At 40.8% G+C, this 19212-nt stretch overlaps 1 protein-coding gene across 1 annotated transcript; it reads right to left on the reverse strand.

Moving 5' to 3' along the window:
- Nucleotides 1–1239: 1239 nt before the first annotated feature.
- LOC136230059 (uncharacterized) lies at nt 1240–2388 on the reverse strand. Its single transcript, XM_066018994.1, has 2 exons — nt 2144–2388; nt 1240–2065 (listed from the first exon to the last, which is right to left on the reverse strand). Exons 1-2 carry the CDS (start codon nt 2149–2151, stop codon nt 1480–1482), a joined length of 594 nt encoding a protein of 197 aa, XP_065875066.1. The 5' UTR covers nt 2152–2388; the 3' UTR covers nt 1240–1479.
- Nucleotides 2389–19212: the final 16824 nt, after the last annotated feature.

The following is a 19212-nucleotide window of genomic DNA, read 5'->3' on the forward strand; positions in this document are numbered from 1 at the left end:
TGTTTATATATGAAATTTTAAAACAATACGCTAGTAGAGGTATAGTTGAAGGGGATGAATATAATTTAGCCTAGAATTAAGACCATACAAGCAACTGAAAAATAAGCTGAAGATTTGGGCTTGCATACTATCCCTCGTAAGCAATGCCTTGCTCTTTACATGGACATGCTAAAGTACAAAGAGACACTTATTTTTCGAAACAAAATTGCAAGATTGCGTAACATTATCCATCCTTGTACTTTTATTTGGGATTTTGATCCATTCCAAACATGATACGTTAGTAGTATGTTTTGGTGAAAATAATACCATATTTATTTTCTTAATTACATAAATATCATACTAGCTCAACAATTCTATGTATGGATAAAGGATCAACTCAAAATTTCAAATTACTGATAGCAAATTCAAAAAGTTAGTTCACTTTATGTATATTCAAGAACAACATTAATTACCTAAATGCAATCAATTGAGCTAGTTTCTTCTTACATCTACAATTGAAATTTAACTAAATTTAAAAAGTCAACTGAACTTCTTATGAGTTTAAGCTCAACAGTAAGGAAGTGACTCTTATGATATATCACCTGGATTCGATTCCTACTTTATTATTGGAATTTTCATAGATGAAACGATATGTCAATCCTCCTATAAATCACTTGGTAGCCATCAGGGTTTTCCCTAAACTTTTCTTTTGGAAAAAAAGCCAACTCAACATTCATTGATACCGTGAAGTAGTATTGCCCTAACGTATGGAACTTCATAACTCTTTTAAACTTTTCTTTTGGAAAAAAAGCCAACTCAACATTCATTGATACCGTGAAGTAGTATTGCCCTAACGTATGGAACTTCAGAACTCTTTTACCTTATACCTAAACTAAACTAAGTGCTCTTTTTAGTTTCTTAATTTCTTACCTTCTAATCTAAACTAAACTAAACTAAACTAAATGTTGGTTTAGTAGTTATTTTTTCACTCTAAATAATAAAATAGACTTCTTTGTTTTTCACTCTATGAACAGCAAAATAGATTCAAAACTTAACCAATCAATTTACCGTAGCACTAAACAGATAATAGCAACCACACAAATAGTCTATGAAAAACTTAACCAATCAAATCCTAAATTTAGAAATTGATTTTCTTAACCAATCAAGTCACCTGAAATTCTGGCAACATACCACATTAGTACCCAAAATTAGCCCCAACAATCCATCAAAAAAAAAAAAAAAAACCCCAACAATTTGAACTATATTGACCAATCAATCCCCAAAGAAAATCGAAAACTTTGCAATCTTATATGCTATATTTAACTACTAAATCTCCAAATTTAGCCCACATTACACCAAAAGCTGAGCAATTCCTAACGAGAAAAGCAAAAGCAAGCATTGAGACCTCCAAAAAAATTCCAACAGCAAGAATATTATTCCCAAGCTCAGGAACACAGATTAAGTTGAATAATACAGAAGCCATAAACAAAACTTAATCAATCAATGAAGAAAAGCATAAATAGCAGTGGTAATATAAACCAAGAGAGCAGAAGAAACCAGAACAACCAAAGCAGTAACAGAATGAATAGTATTCTTACTCCCACAAGAAAGCATCCCCAGCCGAATCTCAATCACATTCACCATTGAAAGCACCAAAAAAATGCAACCCATCACCGACCCGACTGCCGAACCCATCATCCCAAATCTCAGCACCTTCAAATTGATATGAGCCCTAAACGCCTCATCCACATCTTTGCTGTTCAACAAATTGATCGCCAATTTCAGACCCTGAGCGATCAGAGATGAGAAGAGGAAGAAGCTGAAGGAAACAACTTCGAAGACTAGGAGCTTTTTAGCCACATCTATTCCGGCGTCGCAGGCGGATGTATTTTCCAGGCTGTGCTGGTTTGGTGTGGTGAGTGAAAGACCCACGAAGACGGCGATGGTGAATAGGGAGTTGACGTTGACAAGGCCGTCCAGGGCGGTGACGTGAACACTGGTTGTGGAGGCGGAGGCAGCGGCGGAGGAGGAGGTGGAGGTTACTCTTCTGGTTATGTTTTCAGTGTAGTAAGCATCCTTGGGAGATCTGAGAAGAAAGAAAAGAAATTTAAAAAAGAAAGCAAAAGAGAAAGAATATATAAAGATTGAAGGAAGAATTAATTACAAATCCATAGTGTTGATGAATCTGGAATTGGATGCTTGAGGAAGGAGGGGTTTTGGGTTGGGAACTGTTTATACAAAGAAAGAAATGATGTTTTGCTTTTTTGCTTTTGGAATGTGTTTTTGCTTTAATGGAAAGTGGAGTTTAGAGTTTGTTTTGTTTTGTTTTATTGGAGATGCTTTGCCTTTTAGTTATGAAAAATGGTTGCTTTTTTCTTGGATGAACGAGAAGAAGAGGAGTGAACAAACCAGGTGAAACAAAGTCTCAAAAGGTTATTTATATATGTAAATTGAAGTGTTTGTGGTTTTTGGATTTGTCAAGGTTACAAGTAATCTATGCCACATGACATTGCCAATACATCTGTTTCCGTTATGTCTTAAACAAGATTCAAACTAATTCTCATCTCACCATTAATACATAAATTTTAGGGAAAATTATAAAACTATGTGAAATTGGAGATCCATTTATATATTTAACCCATTTACTCAACCTACTACATATCTAGACTGATTTTATGTGACTTTCTCATAATACCCTCCATATTTACGCGCGTCTCTCCCCATCCCGTCTGACTTCGCAGATTTCATATTATGTGAAGCATGTGAAGCTAATGTTTGGTTTACTTGATGAATTTAATTCGCATATGCGAAGCCTGCGAAGCTAAAGTTTGGTTTACTTGATGAATTTAGTTCGCATATGCGAAGCCTAGATGTGTTTTGTAGCTAATTCGCGAAGTGGTATATAACAAAAAATGGCAAACAACAACGGATTCTAACATTAAAATCATAACATTATCAAAATCTACAACAAGATTGCCACAGTAAACTCCTAACAAAGCACTTCAAAGTGAACCTAACTAATCTGATACCAATTTTAAATCGGATGAGTAATCTTGGTGTGCACCGTGGGACACATCCATCCCAAAAGGTCTGGACTTCCATTTTGCCATTTTTTAGGTGAGAAATGGAAGTCCAGACCTTTTGGGATGGATGTGTCTCATGGTGCACACCAAGATTGTTGAAACACCTTTCCACATAATTTTGATTTGACAAAATTGTTTAAGTATAATTAAAAACATATTCTAAACACACTAAGTTTAAATGCTTTGATTTATTCTACTAATGTGTTTGTTCAATGTTGAGTTAAATTGTTTATAAGACACAAAGATTAAAAGGCCCAAAGCCCAATACGGAAGTCAAAGCCCAAGTCAAACAGTTAAAGGCAACTCGGCCCGCGTATGTCAAAACGCTGTCGTTATGTACAAAACGCAGCTCAGCGGAAGAAGGATCTAGAAGACCTTCGTGGAACAACTTCGGGACGAAGCTGCTGAGTTGATTCAACAAAGTGTACAGGACAGCAGCTGACTAAGAACAACTTCCAGACAAAGTGTTTCCACTTTGGGTAAAGTTCAGACGACACAGAATGTTGTCTAGTTGACCTTACCATAAATGAAGAGACATTCTGCCGAGCTGACCAAAAGCTGACCGAGGACAGAAGATACTCAAATCTGATTGGCCAAGAGCTCTGAGCAAGTCAGGATGACAACGACAGGAAGCCGTTTCCCTCCAACGGTTATTTCGAAATTCGAAATGACCGATGCCTCAGACGTCTCTATAAATAGAGCCCTTCAGTTGCTTCATTCTACACAGAACTTGATCAAGCCATTACGCTGACCAAATTTCTACGCAAAGTTCTGCAAGAAAAAGCAAAGCAATCTTACACTAAATTTCATATCTTTTGTGTAAAAGTCTAGAGTGATTATTCAATCATCTAAGGTGTCTTAGCAATCATTGTTTAGGACAAACACTTATCATTTCTAGAGATTAGAAAGGAGAGGCTGAGTACTCGGTTATAGTACTCAGCGGGAGATTAGGATTGAGTAGAGGTATAGAGGAAGGTACTCTTGTTATACTCAGTTGCTAAGATTGTAAAAGGTTTGATGCTCTACCGTTAAAGAGCTCAGTAGAGAATTCGAAATCTCGGAACGTGTTCCGGGGACAGGATGTAGGCCTGGAGGCCGAACCTGGATAAATCTGCTGAGTAACACATTTCTAACCTTAAACTCCTTTATATATTTATTGCTTGCTTAAACAAAAAACTGACCAAGTAAAGAGGTCAAGCTGAGTTGTGCGCATTGAATATCTGAGCTCAGGAATAGACTCTAAGTGCTATCTCCTGACTCAAGTAAAGAAACTGACCTAGTCACCAGTTGACTAAGCCAGTATCTTGCTATTCACTCAGCGCCGCTGTTAAAACCTTTTCTCACGAAAAAGAAGTCTGCCCTAAATTAAAATTGTTAAATAGTTCCTAACCCCCCCTTGGAACTATACTTGTAACGTTATAAGGGACCAACAAGTGGTATCAGAGTCTAAAAGCTCACTGTAAAAGGTTTAACAACCTTGAGCTGATCCCCACTATGGGCGAAAACAGTACTCGGTTTCTCCCAGGAAACCAAACAACTCAGATCTTACCTGAGGGGCTGTCCATTACTCGGCCTCCCCTATTCTTCGGGTCTAACTATACCTTCTAGAAGAATAGGATGAAAAATTTCATTCAGACTACAAATATGAGTGTCTGGCTATCCATAGTCCAAGGTCCATTTGTACTTGTCGAAGTTGTGGCTGGCCTAACAGTTGTTAAAGCTGAGGCCAAATGGACAGAGGATGATCTCAAGAAGCTACAAAATCATGCTTCGGCTATAAATATGCTTCACTGTGCGCTCGATGCTGCAGAATATAATAAAATCTCAGGTTGTGAGTCGGCGCAAGAGATCTGGAAGAAGCTGGAGGTCACCTACGAAGGAACCAATAAAGTAAAGGAGTCCAAGGTGAACCAGCAGATGAGACTGTACGAGCTGTTTGAAATGAACAATGATGAGGGAATATCTAACATGAATGCAAGGTTTACCAACATCATCAATGAGCTCAAGAGACTTGGGAAGATCTTCACTGAGGAAGAACAAGTCAAAAAGATACTCATGAGTCTTCCTAAAGACTGGCAAGCAAAGAAGACCGCTGTTGAGGAAGCTCAGGACTTAACCACCTACAAATATGATGAACTCATCGGATCGCTGCTGACCCATAAGATATCGATGAAAAACTTCGAGGTGAAGGAAAAGTCTGAAGACAAGAAGCAGAAGTCTCTTGTCATGAAAGCTGACTCCACTGATGGGAGCTCAACAGATGATGAAGAGATGGCTATGTTCACAAGGAAGATGAAAAGGCTGTTCAGGAAGAATGACAAATATTCTAAGAAGCCTTACAGAAAGTTTGATAAGTATAAAGCTGAGTCCAGCGACAGCAAATACAAGAAAGACAACTCAAAGCCCATTACATGCTTTGAATGTCATCAAACTGGCCATATCAAGTCAAGCTGCCCCACGCTGAGGAAAGATAAGAAGAACGGCAAAAAGGCAATGGTGGCAACATGGAGCGACAGTGATGAGTCTTCATCAACAGAAGCTGAGGCCACCGAGTCAGCAAAGATATGCTTCATGGCTGACGAACTTGCTGAGCCGTGCGTCTCTGATCATGCTGACCCCTCCATTGCATCTGACGATGAGGAGCAATCAAATGAAGTAATATCACTTTCCCAGCTCAGAAATGAAATGGGTAATGCCCTGAGTGACCTCTATACACTTGTCAAAAAGTGTAATAAGAAAATTAGAGCACTCAGCAGGCGCTGTGACGAGGTTGAAGAGGTCAAGCTAAGTGACCTCAGATACCTTCTTCAAGACAACTCAACTTTGCATGATAACATGGAGATCATACATAAGTCTGTCTCTGAAGTCCAATCAGATTCAAAGAAACTGAGAAAGGACGTCACAAATATCCAGAACCAACTAAAGGTTCAAAACAAAAGAAATATTCCTCTGAATGCTCAGTACCGAAGTACTGGTCAGCAGAGATGGAATCCCCAGTGGAATGTCCAGTGTGACTTCTGTGGGAAGAAAGGACACACCACTAAGGTGTGCTGGTACGCTCAGCACTGGGGTGCTGACCAGTCAGTGAAAAATCCTAAACAGAAGGTCAGCTGTGACTTCTGTGGAAAGAATGGCCATACTGTCCAAGTATGCCGCCATAAAATAAAATATGATGCTTTACCTGTTGAACCTAACAAGCAAGGACCCAAAAAGAATTGGGTACCTAAAAGTAACTAGTTACAATGTAGGTAAGCCTGAGGTGTGCTGAGAAGTCAAAGATGTGGTATATTGACAGCGCATGCTCAAGGCACATGACTGGTGATGAAACTCAGTTCATCACATTTGAGCGTAAACGAGGAGGAAGTGTAAGTTTTGGAGACAACAAAAAGGGTAAGATAGTAGGGTCAGGAACCATCGGAGGTAATCCTACTATTGAGTCAGTCTCCCTAGTCAGCGGACTCAAATATAACTTACTCAGCGTAGCTCAGCTATGTGACAATGGGAGAAAAGTTATATTTGATGCTACTGGATGTAAAATATACGAGGGAAAAACAAATGAGTTAATTTTAACTGCCCCTCAGATTGATAATGTCTTTATGCTAGACTTAGAGAAAAAGTTTTCAAAAACTGTATGCTTAGTTTCAAAGGAAGAAAATTCCTGACTATGGCACAGGAGACTTGGTCATGTAAGCATGGACCTCCTGGCCAAATTAGCAAGAAAGCAATTGGTTGAGGGACTGCCTGAACTTAGATTTGAAAAAGATCAATTATGCCACGCTTGCCAAGCTGGAAAACAAACCAAACAATCTTTTCATAGCAAAAACATTGTCTCAACTAAGCGACCGTTAGAATTACTACACTTGGATCTCTTCGGTCCAGTCCAGCCGCTGAGTCTGGGTGGAAGAAGATTTTCCTTGGTCATTGTAGATGACTTCTCTCGGTACACTTGGGTCATCTTGCTGAGTAGCAAGGATGAGACCTTTGAGACATTTTCAAATTTGGTTAGAAAACTTGAAAATGATAAAGACCTAAAATTGGCTCACATCCGAAGTGATAATGGTGGAGAATTCAAAAACCAACAGTTTGTTGAATTCTGTGAAGCCAGCGGCATTGACCATAACTTTTCTGCTCCTAGGACGCCTCAACAAAATGGGGTTGTTGAAAGGAAGAACAGAACATTGGTTGAAATAGCCAGGACAATGCTGAGTGAGCATAGGCTTCCAAAGTATTTTTGGGGAGAGGCTGTTAAGACAGCGTGCTATATTCTTAATAGGGCTCTTGTAAGACCTATACTAAAGAAAACCCCCTACGAGCTTTGGAAAGGACGAAAGCCCAACATTGGATACTTTCGTGCCTTTGGCTGTAAATGTTTTATTTTAAACACCAAAGATAGCCTAGCTAAATTTGACTCAAAAGCTGATGAAGCTATCTTTTTAGGCTACTCAACAAACAGCAAAGCATACAGAGTTTTCAATAAACGAACTCAAGTTTCAGAAGAGTCGGTACATGTTGAGTTCGACGAAACTAACCCTGCAGGAAGATATCTGCCGCTGACCGAGGATGATCCACACTCAGCACCCGCTGATCAAGATACAGCCGCTGAGTCATTCCCTCAAGGGCTGACCAAAGGTAAAAGTGAACCAAATATTGTTTTCACTGACCAGTCTTCACCTGCAGAGATTGTTGAAACACAGACAGCACAAGACATCAATCTACCCAAAGAGATAAGGATTCCAAGAGGGCACTCAGAGAGTGCAATCCTTGATACCGCTAAGAATACCCTGATGACAAGAAACCAACTCAGGAGGTACCTCAGCAATGTAGCCTTCGTCTCAGTTCAGGAACCTAAGAACTTCGTTGATGCTGAGGAAGATGAATTCTGGATGAACGCAATGCAAGAGGAACTTGACCAATTCAGAAGAAACGATGTATGGGAGCTAGTGCCACATCCAAGGAGTCAGAAGACCATTGGGACAAGATGGGTCTTCCGCAACAAGCTGGATGAGCAAGGAAACGTAGTCAGGAACAAAGCAAGGCTTGTAGCTCAGGGCTACAGTCAGCAAGAAGGTATTGACTACGGTGAGACCTTTGCCCCAGTGGCAAGGCTAGAGGCTATTAGGATTTTATGTGCATATGCATCTTACATGAACTTTAAACTGTTTCAAATGGATGTTAAGAGTGCATTCCTTAATGGAGTTATAAACGAGGAAGTTTATGTTAATCAACCTCCAGGGTTTGAGGATCCTAAATTCCCAAACCACGTTTATAAACTCAAAAAGGCTTTGTACGGCCTCAAGCAAGCACCACGTGCTTGGTATGAGAGGCTGACCAGTTTCCTGCTGACTAGAAACTATGTCAGGGGCAAAGCTGATACAACCTTATTCATTAAAAGAAAGGGTAAAGATACCCTGCTGGCTCAAATATATGTTGATGATATTATTTTCGGTGCTACTAATGAGTCAATGTGCAAGGAATTTAGCAAGCAAATGCAGACTGAGTTTGAAATGTCTATGATGGGAGAACTCAACTTCTTCCTTGGACTTCAAATCAAACAAGGAAAGAATGGCATCTTCATCAGTCAAGCTAAATATGCCAAGGAGATATTGAAGAAATATGATCTTGAAAATTGCAAGCCAATATCCACTCCTATGGGCACTGACACTGTCCTCTGCGCTGATGAGAATGGTAAGTCGGTAGACAGCAAATTGTATCAAGGTATGATAGGCTCTCTACTTTACTTAACAGTAAGTAGACCGGACATTCAGTTCTCAGTATGCTATTGTGCTAGATATCAATCTAACCCTAAGGAATCTCATTACATAGCTGTAAAAAGAATCCTTAGATATTTGCAAAGCTCAGTGAACGCAGGTTTATGGTATCCCAACACTCATGGCTTTACACTCGTTGGATACACTGACGCTGACTATGGTCGAGACAAGCTAGAACGGAAAAGCACCTCTGGAGGATGTCATTTCTTAGGAAGCTGTCTTGTATCCTGGTTCAGCAAGAAGCAGACGTCAGTAGCCTTGTCTACCACTGAAGCTGAGTACATTGCTGTTGGTCACTGTGTTGCTCAAGTCCTATGGATTAAGCAACAGCTTGAAGACTATGGTGTTCAAACAAAGACAATTGAGGTCAGATGCGACAAAAAAAGTGCAATTGATCTATCAAAGAACCCAATTCAACACAGCAGAATGAAGCATGTCAGCATAAGATATCACTTCATTAGAGTCCATGTACTCAAGGGTGAGATAAAGCTGACCTACATCCCAACGGATGAGCAGCTTGCGGATATCTTCACAAAGCCACTGGCTCGTGAACAGTTCAGCATACTGAGAGAAGCCATTGGTATGTTTAATCCTCTTCAGTAAATTCCTGTTCTAAAATGTAAATTTATGCTGAGTGAATTACTATGCTGAATGATTTATGCAAATGCATGCTGAGTGATTGTTATGCTGAGTACTTAACGCAAAATACATATCAATACTGAGTAAATATGCACACCGAGTAGTAATCTCAAACTGAGAAATCATCCTTTCATATACTACTGACCACTCAAAATAAAACGCTTAGTATTCTAAACGCTGAGTGTTAGATCTGTTGCATTAAATGCAAAAGCACGCGAATAGCCACCTAGGATGACGTATGCGCCGATTGGGTCATAAAAGCCAGGATCTTTGTCGGTTGACAATCCCAAGGCAAAACTGACACATGGATTCGATAAGATCCACTCTTCACCGCTATAAATAATGGGCAAATCCCCATTTTTTATTTTCTTTACACTTACCGAATTCTTTGGCAAAGCATTCTCTCTAAAAACTCTCAAAGCTTCCCAATCCTGTTCTGAAACTATGACTAGAGTTTCCGTTAACATCTCCGGTGCCGGTCACCCTAAGACCAGCTCCGATGAACCCTCCAGGCAAACTACTGTGCCTGAAACTACCAAGGTCACTACGCCGAGCAAAGGCAAAACTGGCCAAGCTACCTCAACTAAGGGTAAGCCGACCAAGGCCGGAACCTATACCAAGGTATTTGAAGACATTAGTGAATGGAAAGTAGACTTCTCACAATGGGTTTCTGAGGCCTTCGTGACATCCGAGCAACCCTTCTGTGAATGGATATCAAAGAATGGCTGGACAGAGCTGTTCTCCATTAGAGATCACACCTATCCTGACCTACTAAGGGAGTTCTACCACAATCTCCGAGTTGCTGATGATAACCAGGACTATCTAGTAACAGTGGTAAAGGAAAATACCATTTTCATAAACCCTACTTATCTCGCTAACTTGCTGAAGTTAAAGAATGAGGGAACAAAACTGAGGCGATCTGGAGATCATGAAGGTAATGGGTACGATACCACCTTCTGTAAACCCTCTGGCCACTCTGGAGAAGTCTCAAGTACCTCAATGGGTCAGCACCAAAAGATGGCTCACTATCTGCTGACCTACTTCATTTATCCCAAGATTAACTGCACCACCTCAGCAACGAATTTTGAGCAATGCTTCATATGGCATATGTTGACATACAAGCCGATCAACATGCCAGTATTCTTAATTGTTGGCTTCCTAAGGAGCACTGGAACTCTCAGGCTAGGATCGCTCATCACCAGAATCCTCTTAGATCATCAAATTGATCTATCTGAGGAAACTAAGGCTAGAGGATCTGAGATAACCGCGGCTTCGCTGAGGGCTTTGAAGTTCAATCAGCCACTAAAGAAAGGAAAAGCTGCTGCTGAACAACAAGCTGAGGAAACAGCTCCAAAGCAAAGCAAAAGGACAAAGGCTCCAGCTGCCCGCAAGAGGAAAGCTGTTGGGACTCCTTCAAAGAAGGCTGAGCCTCAGGCCAAGAAGCCTAAGTCAGCTGCTGAACCAGGTCAGGAGAGACCTAAGTCAGCTGAGAAAAGGAGCAGGCAAGATGAGCCTGAAATTGAGGAAAGAACAAATGCTGATGAGCAACCTCAAAAGAAGCAGAAGTCTTCTACACTGACTCCTATTGATGCTATTCCTACTGACGTCGTTGTTCCTGGTGATTCTCACTACACACAGTGTCTAGGAACTGTAGCTGAGCATCAAGAAGATGATGTGCATCTGGACGATCAGTTCATTGCACAAGTTGAGGAAGAGTTAGATGGCGATAGTGAAGAAGATGAAGAACAAGAAGAAGCGAGCGGTCAGGATGACGCTGAGGACACTAAGGAGACAGCTAGTGAGATTGGAGCTGAGCCAACCAATACTGTGTTGGCTGCTGGAAATGAACAAGAACCTGACCAATCAAATGTTAATCAAGAACAAGAACAAGCTGACCAGCTTAATGCTGATCAAGAGGAAACTTCTCCCTCTCACTCAGGAGAATATATACAAGCTGACACTCCTCCTCTAAGAAGAAGATTAATCAAGGCAAGTCAGAAGTCTGTCATTGACCCTCCTGTTCAGAAACCAACTGTCCCTGACTTTGTTATCCAGAAGCCGACCCAAGACCCTTCTAAACTCAAGCTGAAATTTTTCAGAAAATAACCATCTTCTACTCCATCGGCTTCCCTTGAAAAGCAAGCCTCTATTTCTTCACCAAAGGAACACGCCGACTTGAATGCTTCTGCTAACTCTACAAGCCAAGTGGAGCCAATTCCCGTCAATGCTGTTACTACAAGCATTGTGCTGACTCAGGACATTCCTGCTCCAGTCAGCACAGACAGCATTCGAATTACTTCTTCTCCAATCAACACTTCTATCGATCAATCAGCTTTACTTGAGACTCAAGTGCAGATTGGAAACACACTTCTAGTCACTGACCATGTCATTCCTCTGACTCCTCTTCCAACCGGTCATACTGAGGAAACTAGGCAAGTTCATGAAGGCTCTCTCAGCTACTTGCATGCCACCGAGTCTGGTAAAAGAATCATTGACTCGGTGCAAACATTGATTAAAGACCTTCATCAAACCACTCCACCTGCTGCTGGGTCTTCTACTATTGAGACAACTCAGCTCTCCCAAGTAACTCAGCTTCTCAATGAAGTTAAGGGATTCAAGGATTTGCTGAGTGTCATAGTCTCCTTTCAAGAACAGCAACTTAAGCAGGATTCCATCACAAAGCTGGCTGAGCTCCAGCTGACAATTGTTCAACATCTCAATTCTCTTCAAGGTCAAGTTCAGACCCTGTCAGCTGCGAACACGCGATATGCCACTTCTGATGAAGTTAAAATGCTCTTTGCTCAGCTTCACACCGAGCAAATCAAGACCAACGAGCAAATGGTCTCCTATTCTCAATGCTTAGTGGAGCAAATCGGTGAGGCTGTTCGACTGTTGAACTTGAACAAACAAGAGATGGACACTGACGCCATGAAGCAAAATGAAATACTGTCTGTCACCAGACAAACTTTCAACCATGTACGTCACAGCAATATTCAGCGTCAATACTACGACACATCCTTACTAAAGACATTTCATCAAGTCGTTGCGGGTCTGTCCGAAGCACTTACCTGGATCGGTAAATCTCAAGCTTTCATAGTAAGCATGATCAGCGCTGCTGAACTTAATATACCCGCCGAGGTCTCAGATGATGGAGTAGCTATTTTTGACGGTGTCAATGAAAGCGCCGATAGACTTAAGGCGCTGTCCACAGAACTGACCAGAGCCGTCTTAACCGACGCCTTTAGGATTCCTCCTCCCGATGCTGACAAAACAGGGGAGAAAGAACAAGCTAGAACACAGCATGAGCATAGTCAATCCAAGCAAAAGAAAAAGAAATAGAAATTAGGCTAGCTCAGCTATGCTAAGTTTGTAGTCTCTATGTTTATGCTTTTCTTTTGTTGTATACGCTGACTACTTCTAGTAATATCAATACTTGCATCTTTTTGATCCAAAAACTGAGTTATGAGTTATTATCTATGATGTTGAGTATTTAGTCATTATGTATCTTCAATTACATCAGCTATGGTTAATGCTTATAAAACTTATTGATTGAACCTAATGCTGATAACATGTTTGACATTGACTTGTATGTTTATATAACATTGTCTTATAAGACTCATTGAACAAAAATTTACTCAGCGCCCTCTGAATGCTATAACTTCCACTTAAACACTGAGTAAAATAGAATATGTTCCATGAGCTGACCTATATCTGAAAACTGACCTTAGACTTACTCGATTAAACCTTCAAATGTTTAAAGAAAAACTAAGTCAGTAGCTCAACCCTGACGGGGGAGTTTGCTAAGTTATATTAGGTCAACTATCATGGGGGAGTTCAATACTGAGTTCTTCGCTGAATAGTTTTGCCAACATCAAAATGGGGGAGTTTGTTGAAACACCTTTCCACATAATTTTGATTTGACAAAATTGTTTAAGTATAATTAAAAACATATTCTAAACACACTAAGTTTAAATGCTTTGATTTATTCTACTAATGTGTTTGTTCAATGTTGAGTTAAATTGTTTATAAAACACAAAGATTAAAAGGCCCAAAGCCCAATATGGAAGTCAAAGCCCAAGTCAAACAGTTAAAGGCAACTCGACCCGCGTATGTCAAAACGCTGTCGTTATGTACAAAACGCAGCTCAGCGGAAGAAGGGTCTAGAAGACCTTCGTGGAACAACTTCGGGACGAAGCTGCTGAGTTGATTCGACAAAGTGTACAAGACAGCAGCTGACTAAGAACAACTTCTAGACAAAGTGTTTCCACTTTGGGTAAAGTTCAGACGACACAGAATGCTGTCTAGTTGACCTTACCATAAATGAAGAGACATTCTGCCGAGCTGACCAAAAGCTAACCGAGGACAGAAGATACTCAAATCTGATTGGCCAAGAGCTCTGAGCAAGTCAGGATGACAACGACAGGAAGCCGTTTCCCTCCAACGGTTATTTCGAAATTCGAAATGACCGATGCCTCAGACGTCTCTATAAATAGAGCCCTTCAGATGCTTCATTCTACATAGAACTTGATCAAGCCATTACGCTGACCAAATTTCTACGTAAAGTTCTGCAAGAAAAAGCAAAGCAATCTTACACTAAATTTCATATCTTTTGTGTAAAAGTCTAGAGTGATTATTCAATCATCTAAGGTGTCTTAGCAATCATTGTTTAGGACAAACACTTATCATTTCTAGAGATTAGAAAGGAGAGGCTGAGTACTCGGTTATAATACTCAGCGAGAGATTAGGATTGAGTAGAGGTATAGAGGAAGGTACTTATTATACTCAGTTGCTAAGATTGTAAAAGGTTTGATGCTCTACCATTAAAGAGCTCAGTAGAGAATTCGAAATCTCGAAACGTGTTCCGGGGACAGGACGTAGGCTTGGAGGCCGAACCTGGATAAATCTGCTGAGTAACACATTTCTAACCTTAAACTCCTTTATATATTTATTGCTTGCTTAAACAAAAAACTGACCAAGTAAAGAGGTCAAGCTGAGTTGTGCGCATTGAATATCTGAGCTCAGGAATAGACTCTAAGTGCTATCTCCTGACTCAAGTAAAGAAACTGACCTAGTCACCAGTTGACTAAGCCAGTATCTTGCTATTCACTCAGCGCCGCTGTTAAAACCTTTTCTCACGAAAAAGAAGTCTGCCCTAACTTAAAATTTTTAAATAATTCCGAACCCCCCCTTGGAACTATACTTGTAACGTTATAAGGGACCAACAAGTGGTATCAGAGCCTAAAAGCTCACTGTAAAAGGTTTAACAACCTTGAGCTGATCCCCACTATGGGCGAAAATAGTACTCGGTTTCTCCCAGGAAACCAAACAACTCAGATCTTACCTGAGGGGCTGTCCATTACTCGGCCTCCCCTATTCTTCGGGTCTAACTATACCTTCTGGAAGAATAGGATGAAAAATTTCATTCAGGCTACAAATATGAGTGCCTGGCTATCCATAGTCCAAGGTCCATTTGTACCTATCGAAGTTGTGGCTGGCCTAACAGTTGTTAAAGCTGAGGCCAAATGGACAGAGGATGATCTCAAGAAGCTACAAAATCATGCTTCGGCTATAAATATGCTTCACTGTGCGCTCGATGCTGCAGAATATAATAAAATCTCAGGTTGTGAGTCGGCGCAAGAGATCTGGAAGAAGCTGGAGGTCACCTACGAAGGAACCAATAAAGTAAAGGAGTCCAAGGTGAACCAGCAGATGAGACTGTACGAGCTGTTCGAAATGAACAATGATGAGGGAATATCTGACATGAATGCAAGGTTTACCAACATCATCAATGAGCTCAAGAGACTTGGGAAGATCTTCACTGAGGAAGAACAAGTCAAAAAGATACTCATGAGTCTTCCTAAAGACTGGCAAGCAAAGAAGACCGCTGTTAAGGAAGCTCAAGACTTAACCACCTACAAATATGATGAACTCATCGGATCGCTGCTGACCCATGAGATATCGATGAAAAACTTCGAGGTGAAGGAAAAGTCTGAAGACAAGAAGCAGAAGTCTCTTGTCATGAAAGCTGACTCCACTGATGGGAGCTCAACAGATGATGAAGAGATGGCTATGTTCACAAGGAAGATGAAAAGGCTGTTCAGGAAGAATGACAAATATTCTAAGAAGCCTTACAGAAAGTTTGATAAGTATAAAGCTGAGTCCAGCGACAGCAAATACAAGAAAGACAACTCAAAGCCCATTACATGCTTTGAATGTCATCAAACTGGCCATATCAAGTCAAGCTGCCCCACGCTGAGGAAAGATAAGAAGAACGGCAAAAAGGCAATGGTGGCAACATGGAGCGACAGTGATGAGTCTTCATCAACAGAAGCTGAGGCCACCGAGTCAGCAAAGATATGCTTCATGGCTGACGAACTTGCTGAGCCGTGCGTCTTTGAGCATGCTGACCCCTCCATTGCATCTGACGATGAGGAGCAATCAAATGAGGTAATATCACTTTCCCAGCTCAGAAACGAAATGGGTAATGCCCTGAGTGACCTCTATACACTTGTCAAAAAGTGTAATAAGAAAATTAGAGCACTCAGCAGGCGCTGTGACGAGGTTGAAGAGGTCAAGCTAAGTGACCTCAGATACCTTCTTCAGGACAACTCAACTTTGCATGATAACATGGAGATCATACATAAGTCTGTCTCTGAAGTCCAATCAGATTCAAAGAAACTGAGAAAGGACGTCACAAATATCCAGAACCAACTAAAGGTTCAAACCAAAAGAAATATTCCTCTGAATGCTCAGTACCGAAGTACTGGTCAGCAGAGATGGAATCCCCAGTGGAATGTCTTCTGTGGGAAGAAAGGACACACCACTAAGGTGTGCTGGCACGCTCAGCACTGGGGTGCTGACCAGTCAGTGAAAAATCCTAAACGGAAGGTCAGCTGTGACTTCTGTGGAAAGAATGGCCATACTGTCCAAGTATGCCGCCATAAAATAAAATATGATGGTTTACCTGTTGAACCTAACAAGCAAGGACCCAAAAAGAATTGGGTACCTAAAAGTAACTAGTTACAATGCAGGTAAGCCTGAGGTGTGCTGAGAAGTCAAAGATGTGGTATATTGACAGCGCATGCTCAAGGCACATGACTGGTGATGAAACTCAGTTCATCACGTTTGAGCGTAAACGAGGAGGAAGCGTAAGTTTTGGAGACAACAAAAAGGGTAAGATAGTAGGGTCAGGAACCATCGGAGGTAATCCTACTATTGAGTCAGTCTCCCTAGTCAGCGGACTCAAATATAACTTACTCAGCGTAGCTCAGCTATGTGATAATGGGAGAAAAGTTATATTTGATGCTACTGGATGTAAAATATACGAGGGGAAAACAAATGAGTTAATTTTAACTGCCCCTCGGATTGATAATGTCTTTATGCTAGACTTAGAGAAAAAGTTTTCAAAAACTGTATGCTTAGTTTCAAAGGAAGAAAATTCCTGGCTATGGCACAGGAGACTTGGTCATGTAAGCATGGAACTCCTGGCCAAATTAGCAAGAAAGCAATTGGTTGAGGGACTGCCTGAACTTATATTTGAAAAAGATCAATTATTCCACGCTTGCCAAGCTGGAAAACAAACCAAACAATCTTTTCATAGCAAAAACATTGTCTCAACTAAGCGACCGTTAGAATTACTACACTTGGATCTCTTCGGTCCAGTCCAGCCGCTGAGTCTGGGTGCAAGAAGATTTTCCTTGGTCATTGTAGATGACTTCTCTCGGTACACTTGGGTCATCTTGCTGAGTAGCAAGGATGAGACCTTTGAGACATTTTCAAATTTGGTTAGAAAACTTGAAAATGATAAAGACCTAAAATTGGCTCACATCCGAAGTGATAATGGTGAAGAATTCAAAAACCAACAGTTTGTTGAATTCTGTGAAGCCAGCGGCATTGACCATAACTTTTCTGCTCCTAGGACGCTTCAACAAAATGAGGTTATTGAAAGGAAGAACAGAACATTGGTTGAAATAGCCAGGACAATGCTGAGTGAGCATAGGCTTCCAAAGTATTTTTGGGGAGAGGCTGTTAACACAGCGTGCTATATTCTTAATAGGGCTCTTGTAAGACCTATACTAAAGAAAACCCCCTATGAGCTTTGGAAAGGACGAAAGCCCAACATTGGATACTTTCGTGCCTTTGGCTGTAAATGTTTTATTTTAAACACCAAAGATAGCCTAGCTAAATTTGACTCAAAAGCTGATGAAGCTATCTTTTTAGGCTACTCAACAAACAGCAAAGCATACAGAGTTTTCAATAAACGAACTCAAGTTTTAGAAGAGTCGGTACATGTTGAGTTCGACGAAACTAACCCTGCAGGAAGATATCTGTCGCTGACCGAGGATGATCTACACTCAGCACCCGCTGATCAAGATACAGCCGCTGAGTCATTCCCTCAAGGGCTGACCAAAGGTAAAAGTGAACCAAATATTGTTTTCACTGACCAGTCTTCACCTGCAGAGATTGTTGAAACACAGACAGCACAAGACATCAATCTACCCAAAGAGATAAGGATTCCAAGAGGGCTCTCAGAGAGTGCAATCCTTGATGCCGCTGAGAATACCCTGATGACAAGAAACCAACTAAGGAGGTACCTCAGCAATATAGCCTTCGTCTCAGTTCAGGAACCTAAGAACTTTGTTGATGATGAGGAAGATGAATTCTGGATGAACGCAATTCAAGAGGAACTTGACCAATTCAGAAGAAACGATGTATGGGAGCTAGTGCCACATCCAAGGAGTCAGAAGACCATTGGGACAAGTTCCTCTTACACTAAATTTCATATCTTTTGTGTAAAAGTCTAGAGTGATTATTCAATCATCTAAGGTGTCTTAGCAATCATTGTTTAGGACAAACACTTATCATTTCTAGAGATTAGAAAGGAGAGGCTGAGTACTCGGTTATAGTACTCAGCGAGATATTAGGATTGAGTAGAGGTATAGAGGAAGGTACTCTTGTTATACTCAGTTGCTAAGATTGTAAAAGGTTTGATGCTCTACCGTTAAAGAGCTCAGTAGAGAATTCGAAATCTCGGAACGTGTTCCGGGGACAGGACGTAGGCTTGGAGGCTGAACCTGGATAAATCTGCTGAGTAACACATTTCTAACCTTAAACTCCTTTATATATTTATTGCTTGCTTAAACAAAAAACTGACCAAGTAAATAGGTCAAGCTGAGTTGTGCGCATTGAATATCTGAGCTCAGGAATAGACTCTAAGTGCTATCTCCTGACTCAAGTAAAGAAACTGACCTAGTCACCAGTTGACTAAGCCAGTATCTTGCTATTCACTCAGCGCCGCTGTTAAAACCTTTTCTCACGAAAAAGAAGTCTGCCCTAACTTAAAATTTTTAAATAGTTCCTAACCCCCCCTTGGAACTATACTTGTAATGTTATAAGGGACCAACAAGTGGTATCAGAGCCTAAAAGCTCACTGTAAAAGGTTTAACAACCCTGAGCTGATCCCCACTATGGGCGAAAATAGTACTCGGTTTCTCCCAGGAAACCAAACAACTCAGATCTTACCTGAGGGGCTATCCATTACTCGGCCTCCCCTATTCTTCGGGTCTAACTATACCTTCTGGAAGAATAGGATGAAAAATTTCATTCAGGCTACAAATATGAGTGCCTGGCTATCCATAGTCCAAGGTCCATTTGTACCTATCGAAGTTGTAGCTGACCTAACAGTTGTTAAAGCTGAGGCCAAATGGACAGAGGATGATCTCAAGAAGCTACAAAATCATGCT

Source organism: Euphorbia lathyris, chromosome 5, assembly GCF_963576675.1.
Source record: "Euphorbia lathyris chromosome 5, ddEupLath1.1, whole genome shotgun sequence".
Taxonomy (NCBI): Eukaryota; Viridiplantae; Streptophyta; class Magnoliopsida; order Malpighiales; family Euphorbiaceae; genus Euphorbia; species Euphorbia lathyris.